Genomic DNA, 20,614 nt, shown 5'->3' on the forward strand with positions numbered 1-20,614 from the left:
TTTCCCCTTCGTGGTATGTGTCCAGGGGTCAGGCCTGGCACTACATGAAAGCGCAGGGTATTCAATAACCTAGAGCCGTGGAAAGGCTTTAGTCCAACTCCAACCATGTTGAGGGTTTTATGGATGCAGCATGCCTTTCCCCATTTGTTTCCTATAAACAGCACATGGTAATATTTAGGAGCTTTCAAACAGAGCTTTTTGCATATTCTCCCTTGTCTACAATGAGCTGCTCGGTAGTAGACAGCTTTAATTTACTTGATGTGATTCCTGCTTTCTGCTCTTTCAGAGGGGCTGCTCCTGACCCAGTCGCCTGGCAAATCCCTGTGCAGGTCTGTAACTCCTGGGAGTGGGAACCTGGGACCCCCCCACTGGGGATAAACACCGTCCCTTGCTTGCCACAGGAGGGAAAAGGACCCGGTGGGAGCTTTGCTGCTGTAAAATAACCCCCTTTGAGATGCGATGTCAATGAGGACATGGGGCCTCCATCCCCTCAGGACCCCCTGCGGCATTGTCCCTAAGGACTGCGTGATGCTCGCCATCTCCAGCCAGAGAGAAGCCACTGGAAGAGCTGCTCTTTCCCCATCCTTTACTGGAAGAGCCAGGGGGAAGCTGTGGGTGCTCAGTGCAGTGCATGGGGATGCTCACCTTGCACTGCAGGCTCTTGGGGAGCATTTGCACTGTTCATACAACCAAGGGCAGCACGAATTCCTGCTCCCGCAGAGCCTGCAGTCGCCATTCCTTGCCTGCACGTTCCCAGCACTGGGTGGCTAATGGCAGCTGTGGAGCAGGCCCTACGCCGAGCTGGCACAGAGGGGCACAGATGCCTCCTGAGGTGATTTTCTGCCACTACCAATGACCAGAACTAGCATCTCTTGGCTCTTTCTCTGCAGCAGACTGCACTCACCACTGGGCTGGTAGTGAGTGCTGGCCACTGTACACGTGCGGGTGCTCACGGGGCAGGAAAAGGCCAGTCCTCAAACACCAACTGCCCTGCCCTGCCCATCAGCTCCCCACATCCCACCCCCAGCCCCGATCCCTCCGTGTGCTCAATATTGGGCAGGTTTCCTTCAAGGAGCAGCTTCCACAGGTGCTGGCAGCCGGACATTCCTGGTCCTGCAGTGCCATCGCCCTGCCACGGGCGCACTGCTCCCTGCTGCTCCACACCAGCACCCAAAGAACAGGCACGAGGAAAGCAAAGAGTTGACGGTGGGATTCTTTTTAATGCAATTGCTTTTAAAATGCAGCCTTAACATGACTTAGAACGGTCAATGATGAGGAACAACAGGTCTTTTTGATCTCTGCAACGTGACTGTGCAGCACTTCTGCCTCCAACGCCCGCCTGCCACTGCTGCTCCTGATGTTCTCCGACTGCTCTTACAGCAACTTGCTGCCCCTTCACAGGACCCATCACTCAGGACATCCAAACCCTGACACCAAAGGGACTCCTTTGGACAAAATAAGGGAGCAGGCAAGCTATGCAGTGTCCAGATAATCCAATGCCCATTCAAAGAACCTGAACAAACAGCAGCAGCATTCTCTCTTGCACCTTACACTCGGGCATAAACCTACAAAGGTATTGGAGCTGCCAGCTCCTGTGGCTGTGGGTAAGTGCTATCGACTTCAAGCTCCTCTGTGGATGCCTTCATGCTATGTAAAGTGCTTTGAGAACAGAATGGCTGACTGCAGTTTCTGGCAGAGAAAGTTGATTTTCCAATACCTAACAGCACTCGGTGTGTGTATCTGACACAACAGCGGGTGCTACAGCCTGTCCTCGCTTGCCAATTCAAGGAACAGAGGAAATTCTGTTGCAGCCTGAACATCTGTGAGCATACACCCCAGCACCACCTCCACACTGCAGTGTTTGTACACCCTAACAGCAGAACAGGCTCTGCTTGCTGATGAGCGACCTTCCAAGCCTTTAGCCTGAGTTTTGGTTTTCATCCTGTGGCCTTGCCCCTGGCTGGGAACACTGCTGGCATTTCTGGATTCCTTTTCTCCTTTTAAAAGCTTAACCCTGTTGCAATTTAATGGTTGTCCTTTCAGGAGGGGATCATGAGTCTGCTGGAAGAAGAGAAACTGCAGAAAGGCCACATGAATCTGCCAGTGCTGCACGATGCCACTGCTCTCTGACAAAAGGAGCCTCCTCACCCTGGTGCCAGCACCCAAACAGCTCTCCTAAATCACCCCTTTGTATCAAGCTTGTGTTTTACCAGTAGCTGCATTAACTGCAGGAGGCCAGTTAATTTGACAGCAATACTATGCACTTGAATTTTAAACACCTCTTCTTAAGGACAGCATTTAACAATCAGTGGGCTCCAATTCTGGTCATAAAAACATGGATTCAGATTTGAATAGACTGGAGCTTCTGTGGAGTTTGAGCAGTAGTTTTTGCACACCCAAATGTCACACTTAGAAACTGAGTGTAGAAAGAGTCCCCAGGGGAATACGAAAGACATCACCTTATGAAAAAAGCCTCAGAATGAACCTGTGAAACCAAAAGCCACCAGACAATCGTCTTCTACAGGAAATGGAAGGAGCAGTAGAAGAATATAACAACATCTTAAACAGTCAGTGAGTCAGTCTGAATGTACAGGGGCACTAGATCCCTACAGATCTGCAATGAAAGCTAATGGCCAAAACCAGCTGGTCCCCTCCAGTCCCAAAGGGAGCCTGGGCTCTCATTCACTCTTCACCAGCTGGAAGATTGTCTTCAATCCGCCTGATGAATTTCATCCTTATTTCTGTGACGCTGTCTCCCTTCAGCGTGTCCTGGACAAACTTGACATCCACAGCCATCTGAACCTAGGGGATGGAAGAGGAAAAAGGGCTGTTAACCCCCTTACAACACCACCTGATCATGAAGCACCAGCTTAAGGACTGTGAGGACAAGACATGCAACACAGCTCTAAGATCACATTCTCCTCGTACATTGTGGCCTACATGGTGGATAGCAGGCACCTTTCCTCAGGAACTGCAAAATTCAAGCAGATACTGGTGCTTGGACTTGGGCTGTGAGATGAAGGGGCTCTGGACTAAGAGCTGCCATATGCAACAGCAGCTGAGCACTCCTGTGGCTCTGCTCTTCTCCTGGGAATCAGTCTCAAGTCCAAAGCAAACATGGGAGTCATGAACACAGAAGTACCTGCTGGTACCTCAGTTATCCATCTATCTCACTGGAAAAGAGACCTTAGCTCACCATTTCCAGGGCACCTCGCAGCACTCCACACAGCAAGTTGGAATAGATGAGTGATGAGTGGTTGTCAGGGAGCTCAACGAAGTCCACCAAGGGGTTGTTTTCCAAGATGAGGGAGAACTCATCGCCTCCAGGACTCCAGTTGGTGATGCTCGGAGTGATGCCCAGGTACATTTTAAATGCTATCTGTTATGGCAGAGTATGAACAAGAACACATCCCATGAAGCAACAGCACAGATCTTTGTAAAATTACTACAGGGTTTTGAAACCACCACCCATTTCTCCCAGCTCCTACCAGTCAGCACTAGTCTGGGATCTAATTCTTTCCTGCCTAGAATCTGTCAAACTCTCAGCAAAGTTCTGGGAATAGCAAATACTCTGTCCTCACGTGCAACACCAGGACCCCAGCTGACAAAGCCATGCTTTGGCAATCACCTTTGCAATCACATCCGCGGTTTCACGGAAATCATGGCATCTTCCAACATTGGACCTGGCCAGGAAGTCTTCTATTAGCCGAACACCTATGTTGTAACCCCTGTGAATGCACCAAAGAGGAACAGGTAGAGTGGGCAGAGCACAGCTTTAGAAAGACAACAGTTTATAAAAGAAGAGAGTGGAGGAAAGAAGTTCCATCTGAGAAATAGCAGCATTAAATAACGTTGGGTCTGCCAGGTTTTTACTCGCAGAGCAGCACATCAAGACGTTCCTGCTGTGATCCTGAGCTCTATGAGGCTCTGCCGCAGCAGATCCACTTACATTTTGTCAAGCTGCTTGTTGACATCCTCATCATTCTCGTAGTCCTTGCACAGCTGGGTGACCAGGGCGCCGTAGGTCAGCGTGAAGAGCTCCGAGTTCTAGACAGAGGCAAAAGGGATTTAGCACAAGTCAAAGGGAAACCTGACTGAGCACTGCTGCATCTGTGTCCAGCGCCTTCCGTTGGCCTGGAGAGGGGGAACAGAAACCTGCTGTCTCAAAGGAATTAAGGAGAGATCCCGGTTTGCATTTTGGCAAGGCAACTTCAGTCTCCTTGGAGAGAGAAACCCTCTTTGACTAGCAACGACTGGGCGCTTTCTTTCCCTCCCTCTCTCCATGCACACGGCATTTCCCGTTAAAGTGTCCTGAATCTGACCTGCAGACGCAAACCAGGAGCTGCTCACACCCTGGCCACTCTTAGACGCCCATTAGCACCATTGTGCTTTAACGAGGGAGCCCACAGATAACTGGAGTGACACCTCCAGGTCATTTGGTGCTACAGGCGCTCCCGGACGGCTAAACCTGCACTGGAACTGGCTCTCACTGCTGCCTGCATTCATACACGTGCTGCAAACGGGCAACATTGGTTAGTTGATCCTTGAGCAGGACAAAAAACGTTCATCCATTCATGGAATTACTGCATTCTGCTACCACGAAAAAAGCTAAGACTCATCTGGTCCCTCAGAACTCCTCTAGGCACATAATTTGCTTTATACATTAAAATCAGCTCCTCAGGCCCAGCAGAGGAACAGCAAGGATGGGTTCAGATCAGCTCAGCAGATTCATGTTGTACGTCTGCTCTTTGTGCCTGGCTAAGATCAAAGTTACTTGGGTTTTCTTTGCACAGTGGCCAGATCTGCAGAACACACCGAGGGAAGGGGTCTCCTCTCCCAGCCACCACCTTCACCCATCTCTGTCCAAGGTTTTCCTGGGAGCCACTAAGCCAGACCAGTGACTGACAAAGTCATTGAAAGCTGCAAAACAAAGAGCTACAAGGGGCTTTAGCTTCTCACAGAACAAAGGAACCATCATACTTTATTTCTGCTTTCAGTTTTAGCATGCAGAACCATTAGTCTAATCTCAGATTAAAAGCCTATCACCTACCATGAGATGCATAGATGCAGAAGGTGAAATGAATGGCAAATACCAATACTACAGAATGAAAGCAGCAGGCAGGCAGAAAGGAAGGGAAAAGAGACAACAGAGTTAAGTGACAACACTGACCACGCTTCATTCTGAACAAGTTTACACAAAGCCAAGACAAACAGAAGGAAGAATCACTCCCAAACATTGACCAAGTAGAAATTAGGTTAGAAGACACCGGGAATTCCACCTTGTCATTGTAATTCATGAAGGCAACAGCAGTTAGCGACCAAAAGGCTCTGAGCCACCTGAAAAGCACCAGTTGTGCTCCCTGCTTCTTTTGCCCCATTCTAGAGCTAAAGAATGGATTCTTTGGGTTTTTTTTACTTACAACCCTGCTTTTGTCCTGGAAAAGGCTGTGAAGCTCCCACTGCTCAGGAGGGCCTGACAAGGTGGAAATCTCCTAGAGCTCAAGTGGCAGAGTCAGAGGTTGGGCAGAGAATTTAACAAACGTGCAGAAAAGGTTATGCTGGTTTTAGGGATTTCAGTCATTTTTAGCAGGGACTAGGCCTGGCAGCTGGGGAGAGAAGGGGTGAATGCATGAAGGAAATCCAGCTGTTACCAGTCCCAGATGCTGGCATTTACTGGGTAAAGCCACAAAGCCTTCACCTACTGTTAGCAGCCCCGCAGTGACCCGGTGTCGGCCACAGCGATGCTGCTATTGGGGTAACTTCAAACCCCAATATAATATGGGTTATAACTGGTTATAACAAGGCAAACTTCTCACTTCGTATTTGCAACCTAACTCTTCATTTTCAGTCCATCTAATGGAAGTGAAGTGCCTGAGACACACTCCGTTCTTTATGTTATTCCATATTTCGGATTAGCGCAGAGGCTCAACACTCCAGAACCGTTCTGTGCCTACAGAAAACGTCGGGTTAATAAAACACCGATCCCTTCAATAAAAATCACTGCGTCGAAGGAGCTGAACTCCCACCATGGGAACCCCTTGTGGTGCTGAGCAGGCTGAGTCCCCAGCACGGCCGAAGAGGGGGCAAACCCGGGCGTTATCGTTTATTCCTGGCATTCAACCATCGCTATTGCACCAAGAGCGACCGAACTCGGTCTGCCCTGACCCGCGGTGAGGGCCCCGGCTCTGCGGGCTCCTTCTCCATCCCCTCCACCGCGCCTCAGCCGGGCCGGGAACACCCAGCGGGCCGGGGGAAGGGAAAAGCGAGAGAGACGCAGCCGGCACCGTCCCGTGACCGCACCGGCCCCCCGGTAACGGGCACTCGGGCAGGGCAGGGCCCGCCGGGCGGGCAGCGCGGCCCAGCGGCAGCGGGAGGCCACAGCCGGGCGCTACCGCAGGCCTGGGCCTGGCAGCCGGGCCGGGCCTCCGCCCCCTCCGGGCTCCCCCACACCCCGCTCATGCCCCGGTCACCACCGGGGTCGCTCCGGGGCCCGCCCGGCCCCTCCGGTTACCATTTTCTTGCTCTCGGTGCCGCGGCCGGCCTGGCGCGACATCCTGCCCGCTCCGCTCCTCTCCCCTCCGCTCCCGGCCCAGCGCCGCCGCGGGGCACGCCGGAGCCCGTAGTTCCGCCGCCCGGACTACGACTCCCAGAGTGCACCGTGGGGATGGGGACCGGGACCGGGATGGGGATGGGGACGGGGACGGGGACCGGGATGGGGATGGGGATCGGGATCAGTACCGGGATGCGGATGGGGACCGGGATGGGGATGGGGACCGGGACGGGGACGGGGATGGGGATGGGGATCGGGATGGGGATCGGGATCGGGACGGGGATGGGGACCGGGACCAGGATCGGGATGGGGATGGGGACCGGAACCGGGATGGGGATGGGGACCGGGACCGGGATGGGAATCGGGATGGGGATGGGGACCGGGACCGGGATGGGGATGGGGACGGGGACCGGGATGGGGATGGGGATCGGGATCAGTACTGGGATGGGGATGGGGACCGGGACGGGGACGGGGATGGGGATGGGGATGGGGATCGGGATGGGGATCGGGATCGGGACGGGAATGGGGATGGGGATCGGGACGGGGATGGGGACCGGGACCAGGATCGGGATGGGGACCGGAACCGGGATGGGGATGGGGACCGGGACCGGGATGGGGATGGGGTTCGGGACGGGGATGGGGACCGGGACTGGGATCGGGATGGGGATGGGGACCGGGACCGGGATGGGGACCGGGACCGGGATCGGGATGGGGATCGGGATGGGGACCGGGATCGGGATCAGGACCGGGATCGGGATCAGGATCGGGATCAGGACCCTCCGGTTGTTCGGGCCGGGGTCGCTTCCCTTGGGCCTCGCTTCCCCCGGTGCCTAGCGGGGGTGGTGCCTGCGGTGGCTGCTGTGTCCGGTCCCGGGACGGCGGCTGCCGGGGTGCCCCGGCCCCGGTGGTGGCGCTCCGAGGGGTTTCCGCTGGATGAGTCGCCCCTCGCAGAAGGGGTCGCTGCCAAAGCAAGGGCCTGTCCGTGGGGAAGCTTCTCCGGGTCCTGCCTCTGCTCGTCCCTCCCTGGCCCCGCTGTTAAGCACAAAGCGGGATCTCCCGGAGCGGGTGGAGCGGGCCCCGGGCTCGCTGCAGTGACTGCTGGGACAACCGAGCTCGTCCCGAGCCTCGCAGCCGCCCGAGCACGGCGGAGGAAGCCAGACCCTGCTCAGGAATCCAGCAGCTGGGAGATCCCTCCCCGTCACCACGGAGCAGAGGTGCCGAGACTGCAAGGGCCGGCGGGGCTCCCGACGGACACAGCCGCCCTGCTGGCATTGCCTTACATGGCTGCATCCCTGGAACGGCGCAGCCTGTGCTCGCTGGGCTGAGAGCCCCTCGGCCTGATACCAGCCTCACCCAGGCTGGGGAGCTGCCAGCATCGCCTCTGTCCCTGGCAGGGGTGGGACACGGTGCCAGCAAGACGATGAGGTCTCCGTGCTTCCCCATCTCCCAGCCCTAAAGGACAGGGAGCAGCCTGGGAGTGCTGCTGTGCTCCTGCTCCTGCTACCGGTCCTACCCCTGTGCTGGCGGGCAGAGGGACCTTTTGTGCTCTTCTCTCCCAGCTGGGGAGCTACATCCAGGGGATGGCGAAACACGGTGCCCAATGCCACGGATGTGATGCTGGAGGTGGGCATGAGCCTCTTGAGCTGGGTGGCCACCAAACCCACATGGAGACACAGGGCTGCCCAGAGCCAAGCCAAACCCTGCTGTGTGGTGAGAAACGAGCCCACTCCTCTGATTGAGGTGTCAGGGTTTTAGCGAGGGACAAAGCCAATAAAGCAAAAGCGACAGGGCTGGGCAAGTGACCATAGCCAGAGGCACGCCGGTTAATTCTCTAATGCAAGTTTATATACCTTCATCATTGTGCCAGGCGCATACATATTCATGATTTCATTTACATATTCCTAGAACTAATTTACATTTCCCCTCCCTTATCCTGCCTTCTTAGAGCATGCGCTGTTTCTCTTAGGGGGTCTCTGGGATGGCTCCCGGGATGAAGTCGGAACTCTTCCTCGAGGTGACCTCTTAACTTGTGGGTTCTGGGCGAGTTCCACCGTTGGTTTCCCCACTTTGTCCGTTAAATGTCACCCCACCAAATGAACGATCTTTGTTCCTGGTATTGCAAGCTCATCACTCCACCTGCATAGCAACATCCACAACTGCGAAAGCCAATATTCTCCTGTATGTCTATCACAGTGGGAACAGCCATGTGGGAAAGCCACAGAGCAGACATTGCCATGTGCTGCTCCCGGTGATGACCTGCTGGCCCTTGCTGGCTGGGACATGTGCCAGGCCCAGCCACATCCCTGCTGGCGTGCTCGTGCCAGAGCCAGCACCCAGCCCTGTGCTGTGTCCCCAGGCTGCAGGTGTGCATGGTCAGGCTGCAGGTGGCATGGTCAGGAGGACCAGAAGCTTTGGCCTCCAGGCACCAAGAGTGTGACCACGGCCACTGTGGCTGCTGGAGGTACCACGTCCCTGGTCACCGTGTGGGTCCCTGGCAGTGTCCCACTGTGGTGAGGTGACCGGGCACTGTGGGTCCTGCAGCAGCATCGCAGGCTGCGGCTCTTGTTAAAGCGCTGTGTCTGATGAATCCCCTTCCCATCACTGCCCCGGGGCTGGGACTGGAGCAGCAGTGGGACAGCTGCTCCCCAGCCCCGCTCCCCCCGGGAGCCGGTTTGGCCGCACCGGGAAGCTCTCCGGTTTCCCACACACCGACGTGCCCGCGCCGGGAGGTGCTCGGGGGAGCGTGGGCACCAAAACACCTCGACCTGGCTGCTCGGAGCCCCGTGCTCCGGTGCCCCCGGCCGGGCCTCCCGTTCGTTCGGGGGGAAGCGGCCGGAGCCGAGCGGCGCCCCGAGACCCCCCGTCCCGTCCCGGCGCGCTCCGCCCCATCCGGTGGGCACAGGACCGAGGTGCAGCGCGCCCCGCTCCGCCCCGACGCGCCCATCGCCCGTGGCCTCGGCCGGGCTGATCCCGGGATCCGAGCCGGGCCATGCCGGGCAGAGCCGCTTCCCTGGCGCCCGCCCCGGGAGCGGCTGTACCGGGGCTGGGGGGGCTCCGGGCCGCCGCCGCGCTGCTGTGCGCGGTGCTGTGCGCCCGGCCGGGCCGAGCGGAGCCTTTCCTGTTCCCCTTTCCCTTCCAGGACCCGGCGCTGCCCTGGCACCGCCGCCTCGACGACCTCCTGGGCCGGCTGAGCCCCAGCGAGCTGGTGCTGCAGGTAGCGAGGGGGGGTGCGCTGGGGAACGGCCCCGCGCCCCCCATCCCAAGGCTGCGCATCGCGCCCTACAACTGGAACACCGAGTGTCTGCGCGGCGATGGGGAGGCACCCGGCTGGGCCACGGCCTTCCCCCAGGCACTGGGGCTCGCTGCTGCCTTCAGGTGCCGGCATCGGGGCACCGGGACCCCCTTGGGATGGGGCCCCCGGGGATCCACGCTGAAACACGGCCCTGTGAGATGCCCCCGCGCTCTCCCCGCAGCCCGGAGCTCATCTACCGGGTGGCCAACGCCACTGCCACCGAGGTGAGAGCCAAGCACAACGCCTTCGCCGCCGCCGGCCGCTATGGGGACCACACAGGGCTCAGCTGCTTCAGCCCCGTCCTGAACATCATGAGGCACCCGCTGTGGGGCAGGAACCAGGTGCCAGCACAGCAGGGTGGGGGGAGCGCAGGGCTCAGGCCACCCTGGACCACGTCTGTCCAGCCAGAGGGTGACAGCGGCTCCCCGGGGTGCTGCTGGCGGGGTGTGGGGCTGGGGGTCACGTCCATGACCTGCCTGCACCTCAACAGGAGACCTATGGGGAGGACCCGTTCCTGAGCGGGGAGCTGGCCCGCAGCTTCGTGCAGGGGCTGCAGGGCTCGCACCCCCGCTACATCAAGGCCAGCGCTGGCTGCAAGCACTTCAGCGTGCACGGGGGCCCCGAGAACATCCCCGTGTCCAGGCTCAGCTTCGATGCCAAGGTGAGGGCAGTGGAGCCAGGGGATGGCGAGCGGCTCCCCCGGGCGCTGACCCCTCTTCACCACGGTGCTTGCAGGTGCTGGAGCGGGACTTGCGCACCACCTTCCTGCCCCAGTTCCAGGCGTGTGTGCGTGCTGGCTCCTACAGCTTCATGTGCAGCTACAACAGGTACTGAGCACGGTGAGGGCCGCAGAGCCTGAGGGGTGGTGGTGCCCGGCTGTCCGTGCTGCCGCATCCCCTCTCCAACAGGATCAACGGCGTTCCTGCCTGCGCCAACAAGAAGCTGCTGACGGACATCCTGCGTGGCGAGTGGGGGTTCGAGGGCTACGTGGTGAGCGACGAGGGGGCCCTGGAGCTCATCATGCTGGGGCACCACTACACACGCACCTTCCTGGAGACGGCGGTCGGTGAGCTCACGGGATGGGGGGGCCCCGGGCATCGCGGAGCTGTATAATGGGTGATTTCCCTTCTCACTGGCACTGCAGCATCAATGAACGCTGGCTGCAACCTGGAGCTGTCCTATGGCGTGAGGAACAACGTCTTCATGCGCATCCCCCAGGCTCTGGCCATGGGGAACATCACGCTGCAGGTGAGCTGGGGCTGGGAGCACAGGAGCCAGGGCTGTCCCCACCGAGCGCAACCACGGTTTTGGTGTCGGGGTCTTCACAGATGCTGCGTGCCCGGGTCCGGCCCCTCTTCTACACCAGGATGCGGCTGGGGGAGTTCGACCCCCCTGCCATGAACCCTTACAGCGCCCTGAACCTGAGCGTCGTGCAGAGCCCAGAGCACCGAAACCTCTCACTGGAAGCTGCCATCAAGAGCTTTGTGCTGCTGAAGAACTCCCGGGGGACGCTGCCCCTCCGGGCCCAGGACCTGCCTGGCAAGCGCCTTGCGGTGAGCACCGGGCCCAGAGGCGGGCAGGGGGATGTGGTGACCGTGGCGCTCTGGCTCCATCCCTCGGGCTCTCCGGCAGGGAGAGCTGCACGGGCTGCAGTGCCCACCCTCACCCCTCTGCCTCCGCAGGTCGTGGGTCCCTTCGCGGACAACCCCCGGGTGCTGTTTGGGGACTACGCGCCGGTGCCGGAGCCGCGGTACATCTACACCCCGCGGTGAGACAGCGCGGTGCTGCCGTGCACCCTTGCCCTGGGGGACGGGGCAAAGGGGTTGTCCCCGCGGTGCCACCATCCTGCGCTCTTCCCTGGCACAGGAGGGGCCTGGAGACGCTGCCGGTTAACGTCAGCTTTGCAGCGGGCTGCCGCGAGCCGCGGTGCCAGCGCTACTCACGGGCAGAGGTGGAGGGGGCCGTGGGGGCCGCCGACGTGGTGGTGGTCTGCCTGGGGACAGGTAGGAGCGAGCCCCCCTCCCCAGGCAGTGCCCCTCTGCCCTGCCCATCCACGCTGCCCCGGGTGGGGTTACGGGGCTGTCCCTTGGCTGTCCCCACGCAGGGACGGATCTGGAGACGGAGGGAAGGGACCGGAGTGACCTGTCCCTGCCGGGCCACCAGCTGGAGCTGCTGCAGGACGCAGTGCAGGCAGGTAGGGGCTCGATGCGGCTCTGCTTTGTGAATAGGGACCGGTGGCTGGTGATGGGCTGTGGTGCAGGGACCCCATCCCCGGGGCACCCCAGATCCGTCCAAGCAGCACCCATGTGGGGCTCTTGGTGACACCCATCTCCCTGCAGCCGCCGGGCGCCCTCTGATCCTGCTGCTGTTCAACGCGGGACCCCTGGACATGAGCTGGGCGCAGGCGCACGAGGCTGTGGGTGCCATCCTGGCGTGCTTCTTCCCTGCCCAGGCCGCCGGCCTCGCCATCGCCAGGGTGCTGCTGGGGGAGCCCGGGGCCAGCCCCGCTGCCAGGCTGCCGGCCACATGGCCCGCAGGCATGCACCAGGTAAGGGCAGGGCAGCCCCCATAGCCCTTCCCTATGGCAGTGTCTGGGGGACCATGGGGTGAAAGTCTGATGCTTGACCGTGTCCTGCTGCACCATCGCCACGTCCTGCAGGTGCCACCGATGGAGAACTACACCATGGAGGGACGGACATACCGGTACTATGGGCAGGAGCCCCCTCTTTACCCCTTTGGTTATGGGTTGTCCTACACCACCTTCCGCTACCGGGACCTGGTGCTGATCCCCCCGGTGCTGCCCATCTGTGCCAACCTCTCCGTGTCCGTGGTGCTGGAGAACACGGGGCAGCGGGATGGCGAGGAGGTGAGCAGGGCCGCTCCACGTGGATGCGGCTGGAGGGGCTCCAGATGCAGGGGGTCCCGCTGGCGCTGACTCCATGGCTCCGGTTAGGTGGTGCAGCTGTACCTGCGGTGGGAGCAGCCCTCCGTGCCCGTGCCGCGCTGGCAGCTGGTGGCTTTCCAGCGCGTGGCCGTGCCGGCCGGCCGGGACACCAAGCTGTCGCTGCGGGTGCCGGCGGAGCAGCGCGCTGTCTGGGCGCAGGGCTGGCGCCTCGAGCCCGGCTCCTTCACCCTCTTCGCTGGTGGGCAGCAGCCAGAGCAGAAGCAGAGGGTGCCCTCGGAGGTGCTGAGCGCGCAGTTCACCGTCACCGGTGCAGCCCGGCCCCTGCGTGAGTGCTAGGGGTGGGGACAGCCATGGAATCACAGGGTGGTTTGGGTTGGAAAGGACCTTAAGATCACCCAGTTCCAGCCCCCTGCCGTGGGCAGGGACATCTCACACTAGACCGTGTCACCCAAGGCTCTGGCCAGCCTGGCCTTGAACACTGCCAGGGATGGAGCATTCAGCACTTCTCTGGGCACCCTGTGCCAGCGCCTCAGCACCCTCACAGTAAAGAACTTCTCCCTCATACCCAACCTAAACTTCCCCTGTTTCAGTTTGAACCCATCACCCCTTGTCCCGTCACTGCAGTCCCTGATGAAGAGCCCCTCCCCAGCATCCTTGCAGCCCCCTTCAGGCACTGGAAGCTGCTCTGAGGTCTCCATCAGCCTCTCTTCTCCAGGCTGAGCAGCCCCAGTGTTCTCCACCTGGCTCCATACGGAGCTGCTCCAGCCCCTGATCATCCATGGGGAAGGGCAGCCCTGGGTGCTGGTGTCTGTGTGCCATGGGGAGCAGGGCTGGGTGCCTCCCTGCAACAGGACAACGGGGATCTTACACTCCTTCACCCTCCTCCCCATTCCTGCCTCACACCCTGCCTGTGCCCCACACCGGCCATAGGGCAGCAGCCGCCCAGACCCACGTGTGCTCCATCCAGCACAAGCCTGTGCTTTCCACTCTATTTATAGCTGCCAGGGCTGCTCCAGCACATTCCCTGTGCTGAGACAGGGGGGACTGGCAAAGCTGCCTTCATCTCCCCTTGGGGGCTCGCTCAGGACTGATTCCAGGCAGGATCCATCCCCAGGATAAGCAGGCAGGATGCTGGCAGCATGGAGGGAGCAGAGATGCAGCAGTGGGAGCTCCTAGAGGGCCAGATCCAGCCCTCCAGTGCTGCAGGACAGGGATGGGATGGGGGTCCAGCAGCAATGGTGGGGAGCACTGATAGCCAGAACCGGGCTGCAGCTCCTTGGGATGGTTTTGGAGGGCTGGGATCTCCTTCAAGCCTGGGGCCAGAGGCCAAGGTGGGGCTGGCGGGGAGCTCGTGGGACTGCCCAGGCCTGATACCATGACATCAGGACACTAATTACAGCTGCAGCCTGGGATAATTACAGAGCTGGGATAGGCTGCGGTGAGGCAGGGCAGGGCTCAGCCCATCGCTGGCCCATTTGTCACCTGCGCCCACAGGGACCGTCCTGCAGCGCTGGGGCTTTGTGGCTGGCTGCAATGCTGGCCCCGTGGCAAGATGCTCCAGGCTGGTGGCTAACCCAGCACGCCGCCAGAGACAGGCTGGTACGGCAGCAGCGGGCTCCAGGGCAGGATGTGGGGACACCCTCACCCCTGGGCTCCTCCTGCATCACTGCCCCATGGTTAGTGAGGGTCTGCTGGAGTTCACATCAGCCCTCCTGGCCATGATACCAGTGCTCTTCATGGGCACTGAAAACACCCTACACAGCAGCAGGATGGGGGCAAAGTCCTGGGGCTGGAGGAGGGAGATGTGGGGAGCGGGCGGGATTGGGGTGTCCATGCAGCCCTCTGCCCAGTGATGCCGGTGGGGTTTGTTTGCCATCCTCATCCCTGTTTGCACCCAGCCCCCTGCAGCGTCTGCTCCCGCTGGCCAAGCCATAACTGTAATTGTCCTTTGCTTCTGGGGTGCTTGGCACCCCGTTGGCTCCCTGCAAGCGGCATCAGGGCAAGGCTCCGGGCATGCTGAGGGGCTAGAGCCATGGCTGCTCCCCAGCCCCTTGCATGCATCCTCATCCCCAGGCCGGCCTGCCGGAGCTGTTCCACCCCACGCCGAGGGCCTGAGGAGCACGGGGAGCTCCGGGCACGCAGCTGCTGGGGCTGGGCAATGTGCTCGTCATGAGCTCATCGGATTTTCCATCACTGCGGGGCGGGCTGCTGCTCCCAGCGCTGCAGGGACCGAGGGGGGGCTGGCCCCAGGAGCCCGGGTGCAGCAGAGTGTGCAGCAGAGCGATCGATCCGTGCTCTCCTGCTTGTATAAGCCCATTGACTCGGGCTGGCATTGGCAGCCAGGAGCCATCCGCATCACTGCCCGCACCAGGAGCATCGGTGGAGCACGGCCCTGTACACCCATGGGTGCCCATGCCTCACCGTGCCCCCTGCTCCAGGCTGGCCCCATGGTGTGAAGGACCAGAGGCATGGCTGGACCCAACGCCAAGCTGTCCCAGGGCCTCGGGAGGCTTGTCCTTTAGGGTGATGCTGCACCAGACCCCCTGCCCGCCCCGCTGGGACCCACAGGACCATGGCAAAAGGCTTTTGAAGCCAACTCCCAACACCCTTGGAGCAAGTCATTGGGTTCCCCAGTTCTGCTCTCCCCAGTCCATGTGTGCTATGGAAATAAGCAGGGCTGTTCCCTGTGTCCCCTGTGTTTGTGGGTCCAACGGGACACACTCCTGCTCCACGTCCGCTCCTGTCCCCCGGGGCTGCCCAGCTGCCACAGGCACGGTGGCTCAGCCGTGCAGCATTCCCTGGCCGGGAGTCAGCCGGTGGGTGAGGCTGCTGGGAGGTTTCGGGAAGGCTCTGCTCTGGCTGAGCCGGGTGAGCAGGGCCGGGGGCCGCGGGGAGGCGATGGCTCAGCCGCAGTTTGGGCCTCTGGGGTGTTCGGGGTGTTTGGAGGGCAGGGTCACCCCTGCAGCAGCACAGAGCGGGGCCGCCCCGTCTGCAAGGAGCCCTCTGCCCGCTCCCCATCCCCTGAGTCAGAGCTTCCGGAGGAGAGGGCCGGGATTTTGGGAAACCTGTTTGCCTGGTAGGTGAGGCAGGATGGGTGGCAGGGGATCTCCTGGCCCTGCGGTGACATCATCCCCGAAGCAGGCATCCCTGATGGGCGCTGCCAGGCTGTTCATCAGCACGTTCCAGGAACCCAGAGATGGGCACTTTATGGGATGCCTGGACCGGGCTGGCTGCACTGCAAACAGGGACACGTCCTTGGCTCCCGCTGCCCCTGCAAAGCCCTAAGTGGTGTTTCCCAGGGCTGTTCCTGCTGCTGACACCCATGTGCCCCTTGCCTCGGGCGTGCTGCTGCAGTCGGCAGCCCCCATACCCGGGGTGCCTTTGCTCCAGGATGCTCCCTGGGGCAGGGACTGGCCCTGTGCTCCTCTTCTTGCAAGGCCAAGAGGAGTTTCACCCCGGAGCAGGGTTGAGCCAAGCCCTCTGCTCCTGTCCCGGGAGGCCTCTCGTTATCTGCCTGTTATCGAGGCAGGGTGGGATGTGTGGGGTGAAACCCTCACCCTGGGAGCCGGGGGGAGGCTGCTGGCGGTGACTAAAGCTCACGTGTGAGGGGTGGGTGCTGGGGAAGAAGCTTCAAGGCCTCACAAGCATCCAAGGTGGGGATCGGGGATGGGGAATCAACGCTTCTTTGGGGTGCCTGGCAATTGGGGTGATCCGAGTGGCACTGGCTGTGCATTGTGGTGCTGGCAGTGACCAGGGATGTGGGGGGTACGGGGGGTGTCTGCCGCAGGGCCAGCGCTTACAGCTGATGGGAGGGAGCATCGTGAAATGCGGGCGGTGGGGAGGGTGGCTGCAAGCCCCAACATTTGGGAGAGGAGGGGTTGGGCATGGGCGAGAGCCCGAGGAAAGCTGGGGGGATGCTGGGGGCAGGCCTGAGGCCGGGGTGACGGGCGGGGGGGGGCGTCCTGGCTGCGGGAAGGCGGCTGAGAGCGGGGTCGGGGCCGCGCTGTGGGTAGGGGAGAGGCAGAGCATCCCCGGGGCCGCGGGGCCGGGCGGGATGCGCGGCCGGGGCGGGGAGCGCTGAGCGTCCTCCCCCGCCGGGTCGGGGGGAGCGGGGCGGCGCGGCTCGGCTCGGCTCGGCTCGGCTCGGCGCGGCTCGGCTCGGCTCGGCTCGGCTCGGCCAGCCCCCTGCGCCTCCCCGCCACGCCATGGAGAGGAGCAGCGCCGGGCGGGAGCCGCAGCCCCAGCTCCAGCCCCAGCCGGCCCAGGGTAAGGCTTCGCGGCGGGGACCGGCTCCGGCTCCGGCAGCGGTGGGCGCCCGGGGCCCTGCCCGAGCCGGGGTCGGGGTGCGGGATGCGGCCGAGGGGGAGCCAGGGGCGGTGGGGAGCGGGATCCAGCCGGGGGGATGCAGCGGGCCCGGGGGATGCGGCGGGGCCGCCCGCGGAGCCGCTCTGGCGGGGGCCCGGAGGCGGTGGAGGAGCCCGGGGCCGCTTCCCGGGAGGGACAAAGCCCGGGCACGGCCCCTCCATCTTGGGGTGGGCCGGAGCGGCGTGGACCCCGGCCCCGTCGGGGGAACTGCCCTTGGGGAGCCCTCCCGGGCGCGGCCCCGCCATGGCGGGTGGGGGGGGGGGAACCGGGGCGGCGGCGCTTGCCCGTGCTCGGGCTCGTCCTCGCCAACCGGAGGGCGATGCCGGCCTGGTCCTGAGCCTCCCGCAACCCGAGCCTCTCTGCCGGGGGTCCCGGCGGGCAGGGCCCCGCTGCTCCCTATGGTGCCGGTCCCGCAGCTCTGCTTGCAGCGCTCGTGTTGTGGGGTGTTGGTGGCCGGGGGTCCGCGCTGGGGTCACCTCTTGGGCGAGCGGAGGTGCTGGTGGGTTGAGGGGTGCCGGTTTTGCGCCCCACTTGCCCGCGCTCGCCCCCACCATGTCCCGGGCATGTCCCGGCCCATCCAGTCCCGGCGCTGCCCCGGGATGAACCCCAGCACCGGCCCTCGGCTCGGCGAACCGGGGCGGGCGGCAGCCGGCGGGGCCGAGTCCCGGGGCTGGGGTTTGTTTCGGCTCTTCTCCGCCGCAGGGCTCCAGCCAAGCGCTCTTTGGTCCCACTGGGCCACCCGCTCTCGGCTGTGACTAAGCACAGCTCGGTGGCGGAGCCGCTTCCCACCGATGGAGGAAGAGGAGAGGCAGTTCCCTTCCCCCTCGGCCCCGGTGCCCGCCGCCGCGCCGTGATTCACCGCCCGTGGCCGCCCGGGCCCTCGCAAGCCCAGCGATGCCGAGCGCCGCTCGCCCTTTATCCGAACGGAGCGGGTGCGGGTCCCCTCCGCGCTGCAGACATGTTGTGTGTGCAGCCCGCCCCGGCCTGGCCTTCCCCTTCCATGCCGTCGCTGCCCGGTGGTTTGGTTCCCTGGTACCAGGGGGACTTTGGCTGCTGCACCATGAGAGGATGGGGTTGGGATGTTCATGCGCCACATCCCGCTCCAGGGACCATCCCTGAGCCTTCTCGTTTGGGCAGCCGGCGTGGCCGGGCAGGCCAGGCTGCTCCCTGTCCTGCTTCCCAGCGTGGGTTGGAGCCCCTGCACTCCCCTGTGTGCTGTATCCTGGCTGCCAGCAGGGATGGGGTTTCACTCCAGGGACTGGGACCCACAGCAGTGTGGGGCAGCTGGTGGCACTAGGGGGGCAGGAGGAGAGTGTGGCTCCATGGAGCTGCATGGCTGGGATGTTGCCCTGCGGATGGGCACAGGGGTGAGGACCAAGGCAGGGAGCAGGTTTGCCCTTGTCCATGTTTCCCCTGGCTTCTCCAGCCCCATTCCCTCCTGCACAGCGGAGAGGGAGGGTGCAGGGTGAGCTGGGTGCCAGCCAGCTCCTGTGTTTGGGAGCAGGCGGCTCGGGAGCTCTCGCAGCACAGGGATGCCAGCAGAGCTGCTGCTGTGAAGCCACCAGAGCAACGTGATGCGACGTGCGGAGGGAGCGGGGATGTGACAGTCCCGTGGTGCCGTGTCCAAAATAGTTAGCGCAGCTCTCGCTTGTCGCAGGGCTGCGAGCAGGGACGGACACCACAGAGCCGGATCCTGCACGGCCCCAGCCCCGGTAGGTGCCTGCATCCACGTTGCGAGGCTCAGGACCTGGTTTTGGCGGCGCTGGGCTTGCCCCGTGCCCTGCCTTGGGGCCAGGTTTCTGTTGGCCCAGTGGGATGCTGGCAGACAGGATTTCGGGAGCGCGGCTCTGTGCAGGTCGCCCCAAGGACGAGGGCACCTCTTGTCGCACTGGTGCTGCCCAGATGGATGACGGGCAGGTGCTGCCCTCGCTCTGTTTGGGCTGTGCGGGTGCTGGGGTGCAGCAGCAGCCCCGGCCCTTCCCTCCCTGTGTATTTTAAACCCTGGAAACCCCCCAGCTCTGGCCACGAGATCCTATCTCCCAAGTTCCCCTTGTTGCTCCCTGGCTTGGCACATTCACTGCTGGCGCGGTGCTGTGCCACATGAGCTTGGTGGCCTCTGCCACGGCCTGGAGGCTGGCGCGGATCCCCCAGGGCTGCCTCCATGTGCCCTTGGAAGGGTCTGGGACCCCCATGCAGTGCTGCATGGAGCAGTGGGTGCAGCCCCGGGCCAAACCAGTGCTGCCAGGAGCTGGTGCAAAGGCAGCGTGGCCCCAGCCGGGCGGGCAGTGCCCCATCGTGCCCCTTCCTCCTGCCTGGTACCCACTGTGGGCATCTGCCTGTGCCCTCCCTTGTGCCCCTCCTGCCCTGCCCATGTCTGTCCCTGGATCTGAGAGCAGTGTATGGAGTGCCATGGGACGATGCCTGACGTGCCCCGGCTGCTTTCTGCTGGCTCTGAGCCTGAGCTCAGCCTCAGGATACAGCCCTCATGCTGCCTGGGGCCAGGGTGCGAGTGGCTGTAGGCAGCACCCCCAAGGGACCCCTTCCATGGGGAATGGGGTGTCACTGCTGTTGGTGGCTGCCAGGGGGACACTGACCACCCCTGCGGTGCGGGCTGCTGGTGCTTGCTCAGAGCATTGCCCGTGTCTCCCTGCCCATGCGTGTGAGCCAAGGCTTGGACGTGCTGGGGTTGTGCTGGGGATGTGCCAGGGATGCTTGCTCACTACCCCTGTCATCCAGGTGCTGCAGTGCCCAGGAATCCCGGGAGTTGGGTGGGACCAGGTAGGGCTCAGCTCTGAAGCACATCTGAGACATGGGGAGGTGGGGTGGGATCATTGACAGCACTGGGAAGGGCCCACGGATGCACCATGGGCTATGGGGAGCAGCCCTGCAGAGCCAGTGGTGGGTCTGAGGGCTGTGGCTCCCCTCGGGATCTTGTCCCTGGGCATCCCATGTGCCATGGCCAGGGTGGGCTGCGCGCAGTGACACCAGCCCCAGTGGGTGGCTTTGCAGTGGCCACGCTGCACCCACCAGCCCCTCTCTCCTCTCCTCTCCTCTCCTCCTGGGGTAACGATGGGCCCCATCCGATGCCCACATCCCAGGGCAGGTACTGCACGTGGAGCAGCCCCCAGTCGTGCCGCAGAGCGGGGACCTGAGGTTACGGTGGATGGGGGGAGCAGAGGTTAAAGCAGGCGGGTGCCCCCCCCCCGCCCCGTCCTCATGGGAAGTGCCCCGCAGGGATGCGCAGCGGACGGGTATCGGAGGCTGCTCGGCCAGAGCGCCCTGCAGGGCCTCGATGTGCTCTCGCTTCACAGCACCAGGGATTTGCCTCTGCCTGGCTGAGCATCCCCAGCCATGTGCTGGCCACGGGGCAGTGCCGGGCTGGAGGTGCTGGTGGTGCTCGGTGGCGCTGGTGCCACAGGGACCCATGGCATGGGCTGGGATGCGCTGGGTGACGGGCGTCGAGGGGCAGCCCCATGGCTGGTTCCAGTGGGACCAGCGCTGC

General features: G+C 62.4%; 2 protein-coding genes across 3 annotated transcripts in view; one reads left to right on the plus strand and one right to left on the minus strand.

Annotated features, from left to right (window-relative positions):
• Nucleotides 1–1,200: 1,200 nt before the first annotated feature.
• TRAPPC3 (trafficking protein particle complex subunit 3) overlaps nucleotides 1,201–20,614 on the minus strand; it is an 86,942-nt gene continuing 67,528 nt past the window's right edge. The window contains exons 2-7 of one of the 2 annotated variants that reach the window (XM_062620763.1): nucleotides 6,512–6,581; nucleotides 5,051–5,098; nucleotides 3,950–4,047; nucleotides 3,629–3,728; nucleotides 3,197–3,379; nucleotides 1,201–2,802 (exon numbers count right to left, since the gene is read on the minus strand). In XM_062620763.1, the coding sequence (XP_062476747.1) occupies nucleotides 2,683–2,802; nucleotides 3,197–3,379; nucleotides 3,629–3,728; nucleotides 3,950–4,047; nucleotides 5,051–5,098; nucleotides 6,512–6,553 (591 nt within the window). In that variant the 5' untranslated portion in view covers nucleotides 6,554–6,581 and the 3' untranslated portion in view covers nucleotides 1,201–2,682. The remainder of the gene's footprint in view (nucleotides 2,803–3,196; nucleotides 3,380–3,628; nucleotides 3,729–3,949; nucleotides 4,048–5,050; nucleotides 5,099–6,511; nucleotides 6,582–20,614) is intronic. The other variant, XM_062620764.1, reaches the window with a different exon arrangement.
• Nucleotides 9,525–13,311, plus strand: LOC134164683 (uncharacterized). Its single transcript, XM_062620747.1, has 13 exons — nucleotides 9,525–9,925; nucleotides 10,024–10,183; nucleotides 10,333–10,503; nucleotides 10,578–10,669; nucleotides 10,751–10,908; nucleotides 10,987–11,090; nucleotides 11,171–11,395; nucleotides 11,525–11,610; nucleotides 11,709–11,845; nucleotides 11,947–12,036; nucleotides 12,182–12,390; nucleotides 12,502–12,708; nucleotides 12,796–13,311. The coding sequence occupies exons 1-13, from the start codon at nucleotides 9,540–9,542 to the stop codon at nucleotides 13,081–13,083; spliced, it is 2,313 nt and encodes a 770-aa protein (XP_062476731.1). The 5' UTR covers nucleotides 9,525–9,539; the 3' UTR covers nucleotides 13,084–13,311.

This window comes from Pezoporus occidentalis, unplaced genomic scaffold (assembly GCF_034315485.1).
Source record: "Pezoporus occidentalis ecotype Australia unplaced genomic scaffold, CSIRO_AGI_Poc_V1 ctg223, whole genome shotgun sequence".
Classification (NCBI taxonomy): Eukaryota; Metazoa; Chordata; class Aves; order Psittaciformes; family Psittacidae; genus Pezoporus; species Pezoporus occidentalis.

Excerpts from the sequence above, each read along its gene's own strand:
- LOC134164683 (XM_062620747.1), top strand. The coding sequence starts at position 9,540 with ATGCCGGGCAGAGCCGCTTCCCTGGCGCCCGCCCCGGGAGCGGCTGTA. Across the intron at positions 10,504-10,577 it reads GGCTCAGCTTCGATGCCAAG|GTGCTGGAGCGGGACTTGCG; the intron begins GTGAGGGCAGTG and ends CGGTGCTTGCAG. Across the intron at positions 12,709-12,795 it reads GGCAGCGGGATGGCGAGGAG|GTGGTGCAGCTGTACCTGCG; the intron begins GTGAGCAGGGCC and ends GGCTCCGGTTAG.